This window comes from Triturus cristatus, chromosome 1_2 (assembly GCF_964204655.1).
Source record: "Triturus cristatus chromosome 1_2, aTriCri1.1, whole genome shotgun sequence".
Classification (NCBI taxonomy): domain Eukaryota; kingdom Metazoa; phylum Chordata; class Amphibia; order Caudata; family Salamandridae; genus Triturus; species Triturus cristatus.
In genome coordinates, this window is record NC_140580.1 from 769,462,838 (window position 1) to 769,480,781 (window position 17,944).

Here is a 17,944-nt window from a genome sequence, read left to right on the forward strand (position 1 = left end):
AAAGATAACTAATGTCTCTGATGCCCTGGGAGTATTCACACAGTATGCGGGAGGTGTGTTTATTCTTTTTGTTTTGGTCCAGAACTGCTATGATTGACATCGCAGCCCAGGATAGAATCGATACTGGTGTTGGATCAATCGTAAAAAAAAAATAAGTGCCAGGGCTCTCATGAGGAAGTCACTGCAGTTGCACAACTCATTGCCCTGCCATGCTGCTAATGATTGTATCAAGACAACTTTCAAGCATCACATTCCTAGAAGTGTGACCGTTCGGACTATTCCAGGCCTCCAAAGGTGTAAGAATGGCTTGGGCGGCAGGTAATAAGTCATTTTTAATGTATATAATAATTATCTGTTGTTGGGGTCATCTCTAAATTAATCAGACAGCGCCACCTTGTGGCATACTGTCACAAGAGCCGGTGTTGAAAATTAAGTGCCGGTGCCAAGCACCGGAAAACACCGGCTCAAATTAAGTACTGATCCATGGTATTGCCTGATGGTGGAGCCGATGGCAGCTCGGCAATTGGGTAAGCAACATTTCTGTGGCCTATAAATCAGCAGTGGACCTGGATGAGGGATTGATAGGCCATTTGCCTTTTTTACTTCCTCTAAATGGCCACAATAGTCAGTAACACACAGTAACAAACAGTAATCAGGAGACAGTAGGGTCCTACAAGTTTCAAGGGTACGGTTAGTATCGCGCAGCCTTTTTAAAGTAATGAGGTGAGAACTGCTTACCTTGCCCTATTCCACCCGAGAATGAATGTTCAGCGTTCATGCCCAGGACAGTGCCAACAGTGGGGAGAAATAAACCTCTGCAAATAAAGAATGAACATTATTAGAGAAAAAAGATTGGCTTGAAATCAAGCCTATCCATGGAAAAGAGTAAATACATCGCAAAACATCAAGAGGATTAAATCAGATGCATAACCAAGGCACATAACATCTTCCTTTATGTTCCTGACACCATAGAAAGCTCTTCCCCACGACCATATAGAAAAAGCATTACAGAGTAAACTCTAGGCACATTTTTCCAAGCACACCCTTAAACATCATGTCCTGGGTAGGGTCCACCATTCACCTGAGGTAAAATAAAGAGGTCCAGTACCAAGCCAATGGGTTTTGATGAACCATAGGTCAGATAGATCCCTGAGGCCTGATTTGATGCAGGAAGAATGGGGGTGTGAGATCTGCATATGAAATGCTAAACTATTTTTTATAAATTAGGCATATTGCATCAATGTGATTGGAAATGGGCTTCAAACACACCTTTTAACGTATTGTAAATAAAATATACAAAAAATGAAGAGTAACCCTACTAACCACCCCAGGAAGGGACAGTGCTATTGCTTTGCATGCATTTAAGCTGCCATGTCTATTGCTCGATTGATTGTTAGTGTGCAGTGAGCATGGAGCCCAAACGTAGCTTATCATTGGTTGGCTTTACTGTCACTTACTTGCTTATTTGTTAGCTTCTGTGGTCTTTCCTTCCTCTCTTGAGGTTGCCCTTACCTGAAGCATGGACGCATTACTTTTGTTCATCCACTGCTCAATTCTGAAGCACGACTTTTTGTTTTTGGCTAAGCACTCCACAATAGTGCATGTGTTTTTCAGCTGCCTCCCTCATGTATTTCGCTCCACCTCTTCTGCGCTCCATGTCCCTCCCTTTCGCCCATGTGCTTCTCTGCCCCAGCTCCACATTGCTCTCTGTGCCCTCTTCTTCTATCTGTTGATTTTGAATTTCTCCTGCCCCCCACACCCTCCCTGTTGCTTCTGCCTCTCACCTGTGCCCCATGTTGCTCCCATTCACCCACTTCAAAAAAAATGGTGTGCTTTTTTTGTTACTGATCAAATTTGGACAGTAACTAAAAAGAAGAAAAAACTGCAGTGTCATTTTTTGTAGGTGTGCACATGCATGGTGGGCGTGCCTGCACAATGATGCTGCTGGCTACATTAAAGGAGTAGCCACGAATTAACAGGGGTGTGGGTGTGATGGACAAAGACCGGGAGGCTCCCTCCTAGCAGTACAACAGCTTTTCCTATACCCCAGATCGTGCCCTTTGTCAGGTGGGCCACGCCGGGAAGTTTAGTCATCGCCCGTCGCCCTGTCCGGGCAGTACAGTACGCTTAGAGCTCTATGGGCGTTTCCATATCTTCCCAAAGACACTTCCAGCCCTTGGTATCCCTGGTCCCCATTCATTACATCATCTAGTGGGCATCTTTTTTACCAGGTTCCACCCCCTGACCAATCTCCGGATGCTTCCATGCCACCAACACTTCGGTCCATAGGTCTACTATAGGGCTAACCCGTAACCCCTGGCCTCTTCTTTGGCTAGTGTCCTCTCTTCAGCCCTCGCCCAGTGGGTAACATCCTCCCTCCAAGTGTGGAGCAGAAGGCCCTCCAGCCAATTTAGAGGTCATAGCAATTTGACTTTTAGCCAACACTAATGCCAGATCTATAAACCGTGTACCAACTTTTCGTGAGGTCAGTCTTGGGAATAGGCCCACAACACGTGCCTCCAGAGAGCATGGAGGGTAACGGCCAAGTGTTGTCTCCAGGGCCGCAATTATTTCTGTCCAATAAGGTTGTATTGTAGGGCAATGCAAAACCATGTACATAAAATCAGCATCTAAGTGAATACATCTATGGCAGGGGTGGGGCTCGCCTCCATATACCACCAAGAGTTTATGTGATGTCATGTATGTTGTGTGAATATAGTTGAACTGGGTATATTTCAGCCCGTTATTGCTAGAGATCTTTCTGGGGAGGCCCAAATTCTATGCCATTCCGAGTCTGACAACTCTTGTTCTAGAATCTTTTCCCATATGCCCCACAAAACAAGTAAGGGACGACGTACCATTGTTGTAAGGGATTAATAAAACTTGGGCACCAGGTGTCTGGTTTATCCCAGAGAGACCAGTAACTGCAGAACAGCATGACTCACAGGTTCATCCCAATTCCCTGCCCACAGGTTTTGTAGTGTTTGTGTGAGTGCCTTGATTGTAAGGAATTGTCCTGGCGGCAAATCATACTGCTTCATCAGCTCATCCAGTGGCAGCAGGGTAACCTGATGGTAACAGTCGCCCATGGTAACAAGCCCAGCATCTGTCCAGGTTGCCATTTGTCCAGCAGTAAAGTGAGATATGGGGTCACTGTGAGGGAGGCCTACCAAGGGCAGCGCCAGTGCATATAATGGTGTCCCCGCTGTCCCCAAGACGCATCTATGCCAGCATTTCAGTGCCACAGTAAGTAGCACGCCTGGGCACTGGAGGACCATTAGTGGGCAGAGCAACTTGGACAACAAGATTTCCATGTGTGTCGAAGGGCACAATCAACCCCAGTCCGCCCGAGCGGTGTGGTCGTGCCACAGTGCAATCCACTGGAGCTGGAAAGCCAAAAAGTAAAGTTCAAAATATGGAACTTCCAGACCTCCCTTCTCCAAGGGGCACCAAAGGATGGCCAGTGGCACTCTATGACGACCACAGTCCCATACCAAATCCCTTACTAGGGTTTCCAGATGCTTAAACCAAGAGACCGGTACTCCTACCCGTAGGTACGCCTAAATAAATAATAAGTCTTGGGAGCATGACCATGTTAGTAAGTGTAATCCTAGCCATTATGGGCAATTCGAGGGATCTCCAGAAGGTAACACAGGTCTTCTGGGAGAGAAGGGCTTTCCCCAAATTGGCCTCCCGAAGGTCGTCCAAGTGATGAAAAATTTGGATCCCCAGATATCGGAAGGTGGTGGGCGAACACATCAAATCTGGTGGGAGTCCCTGCGGCTGTGCCTCATCCAGAAAGACAAGGAAGATATGCGTCTTGGTCTTATTAACCCGCAGTCCGGAGACCAGCTCAAACCTCTGCAAACTGTCAAGAGCACGCGTAATGCCTTACACTCTGTCCCTCAGGTAAAAGCATATATTGTCTGCATAGAGGGAGACGATATGTCCCCGTCCTTCAACTGTTACACCTGAGCCTCAGCATTCCCATCTAAAGAGAACCGCAGGGGGTTTAATGACCACAACAAACAACAACGGGTACAAAGGGCATCCCTGCCTCTACAAACCTTACATTGCAGGGATAGCGTGGTGCCCGTCCTAACCCAGGCCGTCGTTGGGGCAGTGTATAGTAACTTGACCCATCTGACCAAGTTTTTACCAATGCCTATTTTATACATCATCTTGAAAAGATATTCCTAGCGCTCTGTGTAAAATGCTTTTTCGAGGTCCACCAACATCAGCACAACATCTCGGTTTGCGAGGGCCTGAGAGTGATTCATCATGTGGTACAGTCGCCTAAGATTTCGGGAAGTGTTGCGGGTGGGGATAAAACCACTTCGATCTTCATGAATGAGAGTCTGCAAATGGGGGAGCAAGTGAAGGGCCAATACCTTACTAAGTATCTTAAAGGCTATGTTCAACATAGAAAGAGTGTCAAAGAAACAATGGTTCTGTCGGGTGAAAAAAACTCTTTACACCATTTAGCACAAGTCATACGTTATTCAAAATATGCAATCAGTCATAAGCAACGCACAAAACCTGGGGGGGTATTCTGAGATTTTTATATATAGATTGCGTCATTAATATATATACACAAATACATTTTGAAAGGCCGTCAAAGTACAAAGTGAAATACATTTGTGACAAGGTGACAAGTGGTGCTCAGTGATATAGTGCGTGATATGTACAAAGTGCTTTAAAATGTTGAAAAAATTCTGATGGCCAGAAGACAGGTATTTATAATAGATCTGTGAACTGAATCAGTTAGTTATCTACCATTTTTCAGTGCTCAACCCAATCTCGCAGTCCCATCTCCAGCTTGCCCACCCCTGTGCCTGTCAGGGGTGGCATCGAGTGGTCTAACTATGCACCTATCAGAGGTTTATCAATCTGGAGGCCAACCATATGAGTGGAGAGTAAATAGAAGAAGACATCTCATCCTGGTTTAGAGCATAGACGCACCCCAATGCAATCTCTTTTCTGAATAATCTCCCCACCAGAAAAACAAACCTCCCTTCCTTATCTATAACAGAGTGGGTGAGCTCGAAAGGGACCCATGCCCTGATGTATATTAAAAATCCCTGGAGTAGGACGGATAGGAAGTGGCACAAAGCTGGCCTCGCCATCGACGCCTCAACTGATCTATCTCAGCCCCTGTGAGATGGGTCTCTTGGAGCATGGCAACCTGCACTCACCTTCCCCCTTCCATTTCTCTTTGAAGCTGAACCTATCCCCCTAATGTTCCAGGACATAAACTTCAGGGTTTGTTGTTGGTCAGTCATGTAATTTCGCTGAGGTGTCTCCCAATATCTCCCAACCCGCCCCCCACATCCCCGTATACCACTATGCGGTTCCTGTATGAACAAAAAACAAGGATAATAAAAGAGAAGAAAAAGGGGCATTATCAGCCCTCAACTAGGAACTCCCACACCCAAAGGCAGCGCGGCAAGGGCCATCCATCCAAACTAACCACATCAAGCATGTCCCAAATAAATACCTCCCCCAGTCAGCCTACAAGGGCCACTCTGTGAGATGCAGAACAAGAGGGGCAAGCCAGTTCTGTTCAATGTAGGCCCATTACATTATATGCAGAGCAATTGTCTTTCCAGTAGACAGGTAAATTCACCCTGGGAAAAGTATCCATAAAAAATGTGCAGAGCAATGTGAGTCAGCTCAGGAATTTTCCCACCCTACGCCGCCCGGCATCCAACCTCACCCGCACTCATAGAACCCTGTACAGTAAAGGATATCAAACCATGTCATCTGCCGTCTGAGTCCAATCTTGTCTCTGTGGGAGGACATAGAGTCAGATAGTACTGATTTGTGGTCCGATGCAGTATCCGCCTCCAAGATGATCTTCCGTTCTTGTACAGTGTCTGCTACTGCCTGCAGAGCTTCGGCATGTTCCAATTCAGTTTGTGAGGGCAATGGGCCCTTTTTGGGGCTTCGGCACAGAGCCCGGCGTGGGCGCCACCTTAACCTCTGCTTAGGTGCTGAAGATCATGGGTGTGTTTTAGGAAGAGTTGTTCCCGCTTTGTAGGCCTCCATCCAGGTCCAGGCAGATGCTGGGTCCTCACAAAAGTACGTGGAGCCGTCAAGAACAATCCAGAGTTTTGATGGGAACATCAAGGAGTACTGGATTCCATTGTCATGAAGAGCTCTCTTAACCTTCAAAAAGGAAGCTCGCCTGGCCTGCACTGTCGCCGTAAATACAGAGACCTTCCCTTTGTCCACCACACAGGGGCCCTCTGAGTTAGCATTCTGTGGTATAATATACATGTCTCTGTATTGAAGTAGTGAAGCAGCCTAGCCACCACCAGTCTGGGAGGTCATCCCGGTGCCAGTGGTCTCGCTGACACTGGATGAGCTCGCTCCAATATATAGAAGGGGTGAGTAAGCCAGTAGCTACCTCTGTTTGCAACCATTTCTCCAAGTAACTCACCATTTCGCCCGTTTCAACTCCCTCTGCAAGGGCTATCCCCACCCTAATGTTGTTACGTCTGTCTATTTCTGTCTTCCGCATCTTCTGCACGCGTTCAAGGGGTTGTAGCCTGTCCTTTAGATCTGCCACCTGACTCTTAAGAGTCCTACATTCAGGTTTGACTTCAGTTGCGGAAGTCTGCACCCCTTTGACTCTGTCCGCTTGCTTGTGGTTTTCCGTTTGAAGTAGGCCTAGACCCACTGACACCATGTCTATGTCCTGCTGTAGAGTGGCTTTGGTATCCTCTACGGCTGCTGGAATCTTGTCCAGCTGAAGCCTAATGGGGCCTCTTGATTGGGCGTCGCCGTCCTCTTTGGCCGCTGTACCTCGATTGGGGTCAGGGGCTTCAAGTAGGGCTCCCGACTGTTTGGGTCACGCCTCCCCCATTAGGACTGCAATGAAAGATTAGAAAGTCATGTACTATTTTATCACTTTAGGTTCAGCGGCAGTTTAGTTTGTGATTTTGGCTCTACAAAACACACTAAATAAATGGCATAAAAGATGTTGACTGCCTTGGTTAGGATTGATCATACAAGAGCTTCTTTATAGCTTAGAAAATCCTCAAATAGGTTAATACATTTTGCCAATTAAGGGTCTCATGTTGACGATTCCGATTTGTACTATCAAGGAGCTAATTAGACTCTCATCAATAAAAGCTAAGGTGTGACACAGGGATGAGGAAGGCACCAGGTACTCAGAGTAACATTGGGGGGACTCTGCTCCTTTTGATCCCAAGCTAGGTGCAGCCTGGCCTAGTCATTGGAGGTCTTAGAGAAGGAGCTTAGACCTAGGTACTTGATCACAACACACAATGTGCCGTAGGAAAGAGAAGGATGCAGGACAATGAAAGAGGCCTAGAGAGAAGCATAACAAAAAAAGCATTCAGTGCTTGTAAAGCTAGTCCTGAAGCACTGCGCCAAGCAGGTAAATGAGACGCGGACTATGTATAATTTGTTGATGATATACCTATCGACACTATAAAAATGGAGGTTTGACAGCCAAGGTATCTTATAACCCTATCATTATTTTCCAAAATTAGAGCAGAATGGAACCCAAATATCCTATTGAGATGTTTTATTTTATTTTCATAGACAATTTTTAAGAGGGTATGGGGACGCTAATATCCATAAACACCACTCTCTATAGGTTTTAACTATACCTATGGCGCCCAATATTAATGAGAAACTCGAGTGTCCCTGGGGTATTTTAAGTCTGAAAACCCTGTGAGATATTATCAATAGTGCTCTTTGAAATATGGTTGATCCCGATGTGGTTTATAGAGATCAGGAGGAGACCCGATGAACTAATAGAGTGGGCAAGGGATTAAAAAACAACAAAATAGAGATTTCTCTTGGGTTCTATTCTGCTCCTATTTTGGAGAATAATGATAGTGTTATAAGATACCTTTATGCATTCATGACTGGCTAGGGAGTCGGTATCCTGTGTTCAAAAATAAGTTCTCTCTCCCGCTAGCAGACAAAATGGGGTGTCCCTAGGGTTAACATGTGGACAGTTGATTCGACGCCAAAACAGATGCTTTTCTAATGTGTGAAGTTTGTAGTATTAAAAGAGATTCTGAGTCCATGCCGTGGTGATAACCTCCTGTAAAATCTTTTACATTTTTCTGAGTAACATCTAAGGAGCATGACGCAGCATCGCCATCAATCTCGCGAAGACATCTTCAGACAGACATCTAACTGTTGATCCCCGTGTCTTACCTGGAGCTAAATAAATCTATTTTTACAATCTTCCCCATCTTCTTTCATAGATTTATAAAAGCAATTATATATTTTTAGAAATCCTTTTACATTATCTATAAATATTTTATCTTTTAACTTCATACTGGGTGCATGTAGTGATGTCTCTCTCCCCTAGCACCCCTGGAAAGGTTATGAGTATTTGCATGATTGCTATTACCCCTGGGTCCTCCCAAGGAGGTCTGCAGGCTTGCACCTGGCCGTAGACCTCTGGTTTTGTGACAATGGGAATGCTCAGCCAAAGCACGTTGTCACTCTCACACTCCTGAAATCACTTCAATATAACAACAAGGTCATTTTTGGACCTGGTAAGCCTATACACATATTTTAGTCTCATTATCATGCTATTGGCTCTTTGAGTGTCTCCTTTTTTTCCTCCTAGTAAGTGTTTCTATCGAAATGCATAAGGGACAATACACTTGATCATCAAGCAGTCTGTTCTTTAACTCATACATGCATCTTATATTAAAAAGTGGTTATCTGATATTTCTTTTCATTTCATCAAACATTAGTTCCATTATGGCACAAAACATTCATTCCTAGGGATGCCATAAACATTCTTCAAATAGTTTCAAAAAGGGGAATGACTATTTGGTGACCCATGCAATGGCATTGAGGAGTAGTGGCAAACTTATAAGGTCCAGCATGTCTGACAGCTCCCATGTTCCAGCTGCAGAGTCACTGCTAAAATACAAATTCATCATGGGCATGGTTTTGGCAAAGCAATGGTTCATGCCTGGAACTGAAAATGCAAACCAGACCTATTGCTTTCACCAATGCTTTCTGCGAATATGTTCCTTCTTAGCTCGAGGTCAATGCACGGAAAAGTAGCAAAATCGGCACTTAATAAGTATGCATTAGTCTTGTGAAAATAAACACTGATGCATCATGAACATAATATTAGATGGTCTTTGTTAACTTAATCTCTTTAACAAAGGTGACAACCCTTCCATAGCATAGTTAATTGTCGGGAAAGAACTAAGGGCCAAATGTACAAAGCATTTTTCCAGTCACAAATGGCCTGATTCTCAGAATTGGCCAGTTTGCGACTGGAAAATTGCTTTTTCAAATGGACAAAATGCAAAATGCTATTCGGTAACTTGTTACCGAATTGAAATTTGCATTTACGATTTGGTATTTGGAAGCGGCATGCTTTGTGCGTCCCTTACCAATACAGAATCAGTATGGTATGTATTACTTTCTTGCGACCAAATTCCGGTCGCAAAACAGTAATACTTTACCACCATTTTAAAAGTGGTGGTAACCCATTCGAAAATCCCTTTTGAGAATGTTGAAAAAATATTCTAAGAGCAGGCAGTGGTCCCACGGGCCACTGCCTACTCTTAAAACATTTGAACAAGGCAATTTAAATAATCATATGCCTCACAAGGAGCGGAAAGAAGGGAGACCACAATGAAATAGGTACGGTGAAAAGATATTCTTTGTAGGTAGTTGTAGCAGCACTACAGTACAATTTAATATACAGTGACCATACCACACAGGTGTGCACTGAACGTGCTAGTGACAGTGAACGGCGCGGTGACACAGGGGTGAAGAACACAGCGTGAATGGCGAAGGATAAGAATAATTGATAAAGTGGTCAATAATACAATGCAAATATATACAGTGTCGGTATTTTTGATTTGGGATAAACAGATTGACCACAACAGCGCCAAAGTTCTATGCTGGGTAGTCAACGGCGTTTCAACCTGATCAATTGCAGGTCATCATCAGGACAGAGGTCACTAATTCCAAAGTAGTGCTGTATAGGGGAAAAGGGGAGAGGAGAGCAGGGTAAGCGGATGAGTGCCCCGTAGCAAGTAGATAAACAGAAGGAAGAGCATAGGTAATGGATAATTACCTGAAAATAGCAAAGGAAGGGTCATGCGTAGCGGCCTTAAAGGTCCAGCAAAAAAAGAAACAAACAATTTTGTTGTCCAGCAAAAGGGATGAATGAATCAAGTGTAGGCGATGCCGTGAGTCACGGGGCATCCACAAATGAGGAGACTTAAGTAAGCAAGGCAGTGTCAACTAAGCGTCTGGTGTGAACAAGATGGGTCGAGGGGAGAATGCTGTGATAGGGGTAGTGAGGTAATTACCTGTAAGTTATGAGGCGGAGGTTCCGGCGTGGGAGAGGTAAGCTGGAGAGAAATCAGGACGGGGTGCGTCAATCCCTGTTAATTTGGCAAGATCCGGGTTAGTCTGTGTGGGTTTCTCTCCAGCTTACCTGAGTATCATACAGTAGGAATAGCGATTTCCTATTGAGATTCACAGAAAATTGCAATTAGGTAATCGCTATTCCTAATATTGAAACATCTGGCCCTAGATGTTTTTGTAAAAGCATAATTCCGCAAAGGGTATATCGTTTTCCAGAGTGTGTACAGTAATGAAACACTGAATTGATTAAAGTATTTTTTCTTTGTGAGGCTCTCGCGAGCAGTCCATTTTCTCTTTGCTTTGTCCCTGTCCCTATGTTTGCACAGAAGATTTAGTTTTCTTTTCTTCACCCTATTCGTATCTATCCAGAGCAGTGTTGGACTGGCATATCGGGTACTTTGGCATTCGGGCACTGAATGTTAATGAAACATTCTCTCTCATGGTAAAGTCGGATTTTAAATTACAATTTTGAAAATGCCAGTTTTAGAAAGTTGCCATTTTCCTGCATTAGCCATTTAGTGCTTGTAGCCTGTCCCTGGGTCCCATGACTGGGTGTAGTTGACAGTTGGGCTTTGTGTTTTCCTCCTGGACAGCCACACACAATAGAGAGCTCAGGTGTGATTGCATGGGCCATCACTGGTAGAAGGCACAGCTCAGCTGGGCACAGCCCGACTTACACTTAAATAGGCTGTGCCCTGCCTCCACACAAAGAGCTGCATACCCCGCTGTAGTTAGTCTGGAGCCAAGACAGGGAAGGCAGGAAGCCTGTGGCCTTCAAAGGGAACCTTTAGAAAATTCTCCCACTTCAAATGACGGCCCAGGTATAATTATTGGTCCCCAGACACCAACTCTTCAGTACACTTCTGGACTTGTGGATACTCTGCCAGGAAGAAGGAATGCAGTGCTGCTGAAAGGGCTGCCACTGTGCTGGACTGCCACCCTGAAGAACTGCTGCCCTGCTGCCCTCTTGCCAGGATGAGAAGGACTGGACCTGCAACTGTTGAATCCAGGTCCCCAGAGTGACTTCAAGGACTAGTTGGCTGGCCTCCTCACTAGAGTCTCAGGGACAGAAGGCTCCAACAAACTTGAACCTAGTACCTGGACTCTGCCATATGTGAGTCCTACCCTGCCAAGTGGTGCCACCCCAGTCCTGAACACTTGGAAGTAGGTCTGAAGGTGCTCTGTCCACCCATCTGTGGATCCAGCAGAACCAACGCATCTCCCTTACTGTGCGGTGCAACTCCGAGAAGAACAAACACATCGCCTTTGCTGCGAGGGTTCTCCCAGCACAAGGACTCCCCATTGACCTCGGAGCCTGCATCGGAACAGCCTCTGTGCGAAGCTTCACCAACGCATCCTCCATCGACGGCAGCCTTGATGACAACGCAGGTTCTCGCATTACAGCCTCGCAGCTCTTCGGAACCGATGCATCGCCTCGACTGCACGACACATCCTCAATGCCAGACTCCGCATCGCAATCCCTCATCGACGGGATCTTCCACAACAACACAGGACCTCGCATTGTAACTCTGCAGCTCCTCAGAACAAATGCATCTGCTTGGTTGCGCAATGCATCCTCAGCATGGGACCTCGCAACACTCTGCAACCAGGATGTAAGTTACTTTTGTTCAGCAAGCCTACCTGAGTCACTGTAGCCAGCCCGCACTCCATCGAGACGGCCTCCACAGATGGCACTTTGAGCTTTTTCAGGCTATCATCACTGAAATCTTTAAACTTGCATAGCTCCGGTTCCACGGATTCAATTTTTGTCAGTTTGGTCTTATTTTATTTATTAAAAGTGACTCTATTTTTCTGGTGTGGGATTTTCCTTGCGTTGTGTTTTCACTTTATTGTTGTTTGAAGTGCTGCATAAATACTTTACACATTGCCTCTAAGTTAAGCCTGACTGCTCTGTGCCAAGCTACCAGAGGGTTGAGCACAGGTTAGTTTGGGATTTGCTTGTGCCTCACTCTGATAAGAATTGTGGTTGCTGCTTGAGTAGGGTTTCACCTCCCTCAACCAGTAACCTAATTTCTCAAACACCCCTAATTTAAGAATCTGCCTCCGGTCACCAGACAGCATGGAAAGCTATTTCCTTAGATGAAAGAAGCCTAAGCAAAAGACTGCAATCTTGCAATTACATAGTTGAGATTCAAATAACTAAATGCTGGGCCAAGAAATAGAATTCTTGATTTCAAAAGAAATGATTCAAGTAACACTAATCATCAGAGTGAGAATTTGTGATACGTGCCCAGAACTGAAACAAATCACTTCAAGATCGTAGGGAAAAACAGCATGCAAAGCACTCGGTCTCTCAATTGCGCAACTTCAAACATCTACACACCCGTAGTGGCACTGAAGTGCTAATTGACAAAAACAGTTATGCATACAGGAAGTAGTACTACGGCACTACCCTTTTAAATACTCTTACATCCCTTTGTGAATCATCTCAAATCTTCCAACTTCCAATTAGTAAAAGTGCAAACAGGGCAAAGTATTGTTTACAAATAGTCCCTTTATAGTCCCATTTTGTTGCCATTTTAGATGTTTTGGGGTAAATTCACAAAGCTAGGCAAGAGTGCTTAAATAATACTTCTGGAGTACTACTTTACATTCTCCGAAATTCCTTTTTGAAAAGTTCCCGACATGAGAAATCTGCCATACATACACGACACAAAACAATTCCCACTACAGCCATATGGTTTTACACAGTTGTGTATCAATATACTAATGTCTTATGAGCTTATCGCCCTACCTCTCTCTTCTCTTGATTTATTTTATGTCATATACTCAGTTGCATAAACCTGATAAGAGCACTACTTCGGTCATCACACAAACATTAAAACACTTAATACATAGTTCCACATCAGAACTCCCTCCACTCTTCTAGCCAAGCACACCCACAGAGAAGCATACTACCCATCTCCCAATGCACTTTGAAACCTCATATGGGGAAATCAGCACCATATACAGGCAAAAAACTGCAATACAATACGACAATGATGCAATAACTCAATAAATTACAATACGATTTGTAAACAAAACCATATATAAAGGAAGTACCCATATCCACTGGCAGACATATCGAACTCTACAAATGATGGTGCCAGAGTGGCGGTGTGTGATTGGAAGCTCCTCGGTGATGTCATCGAGACCAGGCTCACAGCTATTTGCAGGGACCTAGCTGGTGGTCTGGGTTGCTCTGAGTGGTCTGCCTCCTGCTGCTCTTCCAAGTGCATTAGTGTTTCTGATCCAAGACCAAGGTCATTCTCTGAAACAAAATGAAAAAGCTGATATTTTAAACAGCCCATCGTGATAGTTTTAGTTGGAATCCATAGCGATAGAGTTGAAATAAGAACTATTCCCTGGACATGTCTGAGGACCAACATATCTGAACGCTCCACACTACTGTACAACTGGTACCGCTAATAATTCAACTACCACAGTCTACTACAACCACAGTTGCTAGTACTAGGACAACTATTTATGTTGCTACTACTAATATTTCTACTACTAGTCCTAGAGCTATTACTTCTACTGCTGCTGCTACTACTAATCCTTGCTTTATTACTACTACTGCTGCTGCTACTAGGACTATTACAGCTATATCTACTTGTACTAATAAAGGTACAACTACTAGAACTATATCTGATACCACTAGGATCACAACTATAATTACTACTAGTAATTATAGGGAAGTATTTGGTGGAGGTTTGGTACTTCCTGATGGATGGCTGTACCTTTGGGCATCTTAAGTGGCAATAATAAAATATTGGGCTTTTTCTTCTCTGGCTGAAACTCCTTGGGGACCAATCGCCATGCACTGGGGGCCAAGAGATACCCACCGGCGATATAAGGTGGCAAAAATCAACTTAGGGACTCAATAGGACATTGGCGGATTGGGTTCTCTGCCAAAAAACATGGTGGATTTCCTGTCCACCAAACCTTAAGTTCCACTGCTCTATTCAGAGCCAGGGAAAGCACCAGGCCTTACTTTTTGTGATATAGCAGGTGCCCAGCCTTACTGTTTCTCCGGCTGGTACTGAAGCAGGAGTGGCGTCATACAACCTGGATAATAGGGACTTGCTTGGACACTGTTCTCGGGTCTTGCCCTAGATTTAGAGGGAGCATCATGCTCTAATGACTGCCGTATCAAGTCTATTGCATGGTTGTTCTTATGTAGTCTTTCTTCTACCTCATCTGCAGCAATGAACCCTTCTCGATACTCTGATTTGATTTCATTTATATCTAGACTTAAGCAAATTGCTTTTTTATACATTGATTTTAAATCATATGTTTCTACACATTTGTGCATTGCCCCAAAAGCTGCATCCTTTAACAGTTAAATTCGAATAAACTTGAAGTCTTTTCACGGCCTCCTTCCAGCTGTGGTTTGTGCTTTACCTGGACTCCCCTCTGAGAGGCTGAAGACTCCTTCAGGAGAACAGGAGACTGAATCTTGTTGGGATATATCCGGAGAGAGTGCAAATCCAAGGTACTGTCTGCAAACAAAAGAATATCACTTGTGAAAGGAGGCTACAAAAAACACACCGAATCCAAACAGTGAATGGGCCGCACGCCGTGACTGTTAAAGAGGGAATTCAAGTGGAAAAATGCAAGCAACACATGAGAAACAAAAGAAGCTAGGAGCAAAACAAATACAGAAATGGAAGGCATTCTCTGGATGTTGACACAACCTGAGGATGAATTAAAAAAACATCTCTGAATGGACAAACCGATAGGGCATATGAAAGGATCACTAGCCAAATTACAAAACAATAGTGTAAGCACCACAGTTCATGAGTAGTGACAAATCAACAGAGACTGCCCTAGGGGCAATTACCCAAACAACATGCTAAAAAGCACAAAGTTTAGTGAGCACGATTCAATGTAAAAGCAATAAACCATATCAAGAGACCATTGCCTCGCGGATCAACTGGCAGAGTACTACTAAAGACTAGTAACATATTCCAGTGTTTTAAAAGTCATACAGTAGGATGCCAGGCTGTCCTTGATGGACAAAGGATAGTAAGAGAAAAATATGAACTGTTAAAGGCAGGCTAAACCAAAACAACAAGTACATGATAGTCAGGTAACAAACGGAATGTCATCAGTCAACAGAAAAACAACTGAGCAAGTCAGTAGACAAAGCCAACAAGGAAATAAGCAAGATGACAAAATAAATAAGGAAAAGAGCAGAACAGCAAAAGTGTAACTAAAAGGGTAAATTGGGGAGGGTGTTACCCTAACTAACAAAACCAACAGGGTATGGAAATGATCCTCAGCCAATAGTTACAACTAATTAAAAAACGAAGGGCCCATCATGCAGTGGCGGCTAATGACTTTTGAAAGTGGTGAGGCATAAAAGTTGAATGCGGTGCACTGTGGTGAGCCTGGGTAGCGAGCGAGCCCAAACATATCAAGGGGGGTTCGGGGAGGTTCTCCCTCTGAGAAAATTTTGAAAAAAGAGAGGCCAAATGGTGCATTTTCAAGGATATTTGAGAAAGCAAGAATGTTAATAAAGCAATTGGGAAAGTGTAGCAATTACATCAATATAGAGATTTTGTATGATAATATAATGTAGGTTGCTGCTTATCAATATAACCACAGATCTTCATCACAGACTTTGGGATAATCTCAAATCACCGGATTGAGCAAAGGAAATGGTCTTTGTCCCATGTCCATTAATTCATGTCATGTGGCCAATGCCGATGTTTTAAATGTTCTGTTGAAGGCAGGAAGTGGGTCTCATTTTTAGAGCCCGGTATCCGTGCATGAATACTTGCAGGACGTGGTCTTTGGTAACTCTACGTGTCTGGTACCCAGTGCCACAGATCTCACATGCCAATACATGTCTTCATGGCCTGCGAGCATGGAGCACCAAAGAGGCTCTTAGGTCATGTCCTATCCTATGCCAAAAAAACACATGGACTTACTAGCAGAAACCATAAAACACCCAGCAGACTATTGTTTGTTTATGGACACAAATCTGATTTTTAAAAGTGGTCTACAATGTGAAATACATATGTAGAAAGAACTAAAAACGTATGCTGCATAAATCACAGTCCCAAACACATTTGTATCTATGCAGGATACACAGTTGTCTCTGGTGTCACATTTCTGTGCATTCAACATGTTTATTCCACATAATTGTGATAACAAAGAAAAAAAGACATATCAACCGTGACTGCAAAGTATGGCGCCTGGCTCTGACTCAGCTCGAATTCCTGTTGGAACCTCGAGCCCATAACAAGCCAAGCTTTCATTTGGCTTCTCACTCCCTCCCTCTTCCCAGGCTGTGAAAATTCCCTGCCTCCATCTACCCAGGCTGTGGTGTTAGGTTGTGCTGCCAGCTTTGAAACCAGGGAACCAGATTTGAGTCTCTGCATTGGCAGAACATGCTGTGATCCTGGGCAAATCCCTTAATATCCCTGTGCTAGTAAGCAATGAATGTGACCTTCTGTAATGTAACTTGTGCTCATATAAAGCACTCCAAATTGGCGTTTGGGTCGAGTTCACACTATATGAAAACTGCCGAAAAATTTACAAATAGGTAAAAACAAATCCTTAACATAAGGTAAGACAGTCATTTACTGGCTGATTTGTACAAAATGAAACCAGAAAACCTGGATAAATAGCGCCTTCACTGCTTAAATTGTGTGATCTTGGTCAAATATTTTATGTCACCAAAACTCTTTTTTCTTCATTATCGTGTATGAAAGCACGTTCAAGTGTGTGAATTCAGAATACCAGTCGTTCAAATACCTTTTGTGCTGGATTTCCTAGCCTATAATGTTGCTCTGTTATAATGTGGGCCACCTTCAGGGTTTATATGAAAATTGTCTTGCCTCTTAGTGCACTGATCGTTTGTTTCAAAACTATTACTTTTACTAAGGACTTCTCAGTGCAGCGCTATGATGTGACTGACATAGAAATGTCAAAGCTTTAGGTGTAATAGAAATACACGTTTTTGAACTTTGAAACCACTTTATCTTAGTCTATTTATGTTGTGTTATATACATAGCAAAGTTTTCAGGGCTCGGCTAGTGCACCGGCTGTAAGATCCAAGCCAGATCCTCGGCTGTGCCTGCAAACGTATTTGGCTCGCCCACCTCCACAGTCCCGTTGTTTAAGTATCCCTCTTTTTATCTCTCCCTTTCTTCCACCATTTCTCTACTCTCCCCAGGTCCTATCTTCCTTCCTTGCAGGCTCACTTTCTCCCCACTCCATCGCCGTTTAAGCCACTCCCCTTCTCTCCCTCCCGTTTACTCTCCCTTTCTTCCCTTCCTGCCTCACTCGCTTTCACAACGTCTCCCTTTCTCCTCTCCCCCTCCCCCTTTCTTCCACCCACTTCTTTCCCTCCAAGCCCTTCCTCTCTCTGACGAGCTTCGCATGTAGCCTACTTCCCTCTCCCTCTGTCTTCCACTGACTCAAGTCGGAGGCCCGAATGCCCAATGAATGGAAACCGAGACACCTGAGTCACTCTTCCTGCAAGTGCTGCATTGCTTCCAGTTCTGTGGGTCTTACTGTGGTGTTGAGCCCAGTTACT

At 44.2% G+C, this 17,944-nt stretch overlaps 1 protein-coding gene across 2 annotated transcripts in view; it reads right to left on the reverse strand.

Moving 5' to 3' along the window:
* The window catches only part of WDFY4 (WDFY family member 4), an 821,140-nt gene that overhangs the window by 471,261 nt on the left and 331,935 nt on the right, over positions 1-17,944 (reverse strand). For both annotated transcript variants that reach the window (XM_085608765.1, XM_085608766.1), the window contains 3 exons: positions 14,800-14,897; positions 13,459-13,666; positions 739-815 (listed from right to left, as the gene is read on the reverse strand). In XM_085608765.1, the coding sequence (XP_085464891.1) occupies positions 739-815; positions 13,459-13,666; positions 14,800-14,897 (383 nt within the window). The remainder of the gene's footprint in view (positions 1-738; positions 816-13,458; positions 13,667-14,799; positions 14,898-17,944) is intronic.